This window comes from Sinocyclocheilus rhinocerous, unplaced genomic scaffold (assembly GCF_001515625.1).
Source record: "Sinocyclocheilus rhinocerous isolate Xijiao unplaced genomic scaffold, SAMN03320098_v1.1 scaffold5276, whole genome shotgun sequence".
Classification (NCBI taxonomy): Eukaryota; Metazoa; Chordata; class Actinopteri; order Cypriniformes; family Cyprinidae; genus Sinocyclocheilus; species Sinocyclocheilus rhinocerous.
In genome coordinates this window covers 44,805-47,311 of record NW_015633645.1, presented here as the reverse complement: position 1 = coordinate 47,311, position 2,507 = coordinate 44,805, and the positions used below count along the sequence as shown (strand labels likewise).

The 2,507-nt window shown below is 36.3% G+C and overlaps 1 protein-coding gene across 3 annotated transcripts in view; it reads right to left on the bottom strand.

Moving 5' to 3' along the window:
• LOC107744730 (uncharacterized protein C15orf52-like) overlaps window positions 1-2,507 on the bottom strand; it is a 39,235-nt gene that overhangs the window by 9,678 nt on the left and 27,050 nt on the right. For all 3 annotated transcript variants that reach the window (XM_016558550.1, XM_016558551.1, XM_016558552.1), the window contains 2 exons: window positions 1,788-1,844; window positions 1,383-1,552 (listed from right to left, as the gene is read on the bottom strand). In XM_016558550.1, the coding sequence (XP_016414036.1) occupies window positions 1,383-1,552; window positions 1,788-1,844 (227 nt within the window). The remainder of the gene's footprint in view (window positions 1-1,382; window positions 1,553-1,787; window positions 1,845-2,507) is intronic.

Below are 2,507 nucleotides of genomic sequence, written 5' to 3'. Positions count from 1 at the left end.
TGCTGCTCCCCGCCCCCTTTTCCAGAATAGAGCTGCGCCATTACAGCTAGTACCTGCTAAAAAAACATCTGTTTTGGTTCTGATTATCATGTTTAAACTTCAGATATACGGTTTTCTGAGAGCACACATCGCAGAAAAAGGCTTCCCAAAACAAAGTGACTGGGTTAATCTTTTTCACGTTTCCTTGGTTGGTAGATGCACCGGGGACCAGATTATAGCACTTAAAACCTGGAAAAGTCAGATTTTCATGATATGTCACCTTTAATTTAAAATTATTTAAACTATGGCAGGATTTTTTTGAGTGCAGAAATCTGAGCTGTTTCATTTATGCCTGACTGACAAATAGGCATCACATTAAGTTTATTAGTTTTTTATGTTAATACCGTTTAATCCAAATGGAAAGAAAATTTTATACGCAATTCTAATACATAAATCTTAAATTTAGGCCTAAATATTTTAAGTCTGTGGCTTTTTTCCTACATAACAAATGACTACCATCTCAATTGAGCAAATAACTTTTTTAATGTGAATTTTCAGATTTGATGCACATCTCTGCGTTTCCATCCAACTTTTTAAATGCAATATCCTAAAATTTGCATAAAAATGCATGGATGGAAACATAAATAATGACTAAATAGATATCTGACTATTGGTTAACTTTATTAAAGTGTAAATCTGTTTTAACTAGGCATGCACCCAAATGAAAATTCTGGGATTAGAAAATGGTTTTTAGTAATTATTGGTTACACTTTATTTTAAGGTGTCCTGGTTACTGTGTAATTATACATATAAGTACTGAGTAATATTAATTAACTACATTTACTTACTATAAGTTAAGGGTTAGGATTTGGGTTTGGTTTAGGGTTACTTGCATGTAATTATGCATAATTAATTGTTATTATAATAGTAAGTACATGTAGCATGTGTAACAAGGACACCTTAAAAAAAAGTATTATCTAATTATTTATTATTTTATTAAATAATATCAAAATAATATAAACACTTTATTAAAGATAAAATATTTACGTTAATTTGGATCATTTTAAGCATAAAGAAACATGTTAAATAACAAAAAAAAAAGGCCAAAAATGTCAAAAAGTGTATGTCTTTAATCCTTCACTGGTGAATCTATGAATCATTTAGTTCAGAACCAATAAAGAAAACAAAGATATGATTTGAACACATGAACCTAAAGACAGACAGACAAGAATGACACCATTACGATTCAAACAGCTGTGATTTATGTATGTATGAGGCAGTTAAACATGCAGAAAATGAACAACCGAAAGAAGAAATCAAACTAAATCAAGGTGCAAACTAAAGCAAGGCAGATGAGTTTCTCTCACGTCAGAACAGAAATCAGGCGCAGGCGTCTGGCTTACATCAGATCGCTCTTCTCCATGTCCCAGGCTCTCCTCCACTGGCCTTTGGCGTTCTTGTGTCGGGCCACGCGCTCGCGGTCGATCTCCTCGCGCTCCTTCTTCCATCGCAGGTACTCCAGCTGCTCTTCTTGGGATGAGACGAGGTTCAGGTCAGCCATGGCCTCTGTGACCTACAAGAGCAGCAAATACAGAGCGTGTCTGTCTATGGAAAGCATGTCGAAATGGACCTAATTTGATATGCAGTTGCGGTTAAATACTGTAAAGTTTGGTTGAATGCAAACATATGAGAAGATGGAATGATGTTTATGTCCCTCCACTTTAAAAACAATATGATTAGTGATATCTGAAGATTTTGTTTTGTGCTCTGTCTTTAATTGAATGTGTGAACGGTGGAAACGCTCTCACCGGGACGACATACGAGTCCTCACATCGACTCCATTGATCCGGTTTTCCTGCGTCGTCCTGAATAAACACACAGACGAGTACTGAAAACCCAGAGCTAAAGACTGTTACAGATCAAGACATCAAAACCTATGAACAGATTACTGTTAAATCACAATCCTCTGATTTCAGACATCAAGCATCAAAACTAATAAAAGTTTAATACAGCTTTCAATTTTGTCTTTTTTCCCTTATATTAAAATGTGTCCTGTTTAATTGTATTTTTTTCTGATAAATCATACATTTTTACTAGGGATGCACCGATACCGATACTGGTATCGGGCCCGATACTGAGCTCCTGTACTCGTACTCGTTAAAATGCCCCGATACCAAACGCCGATACCACACAGCATGTGATAAGCGCCATGTTCAGACAAAGAAACACCGACAACAGAACAACAGACAGCAGAATGGAGTTAAGGATGTCTACTACGAAGTATATGTATGCAATGAATATAATGTTAAACATTCAGTATTAACGCCTGTATAGCTGATGTGAGCGAGCTGATAAACAAAGCACGCTGAGTGGATTGAGCGCGCAGGCGGCGCAGATGCGCGAGCTTGTCGAGTGAAAATATCTTTCTCACAGACATCACTGGAAAGTTTGTAGTTCAGTCGGATATGTCAAAAACAAGTAAGTAAAACAATGCACAAGTTACTTAACAGTAGGGAGAGAGAGAGAGA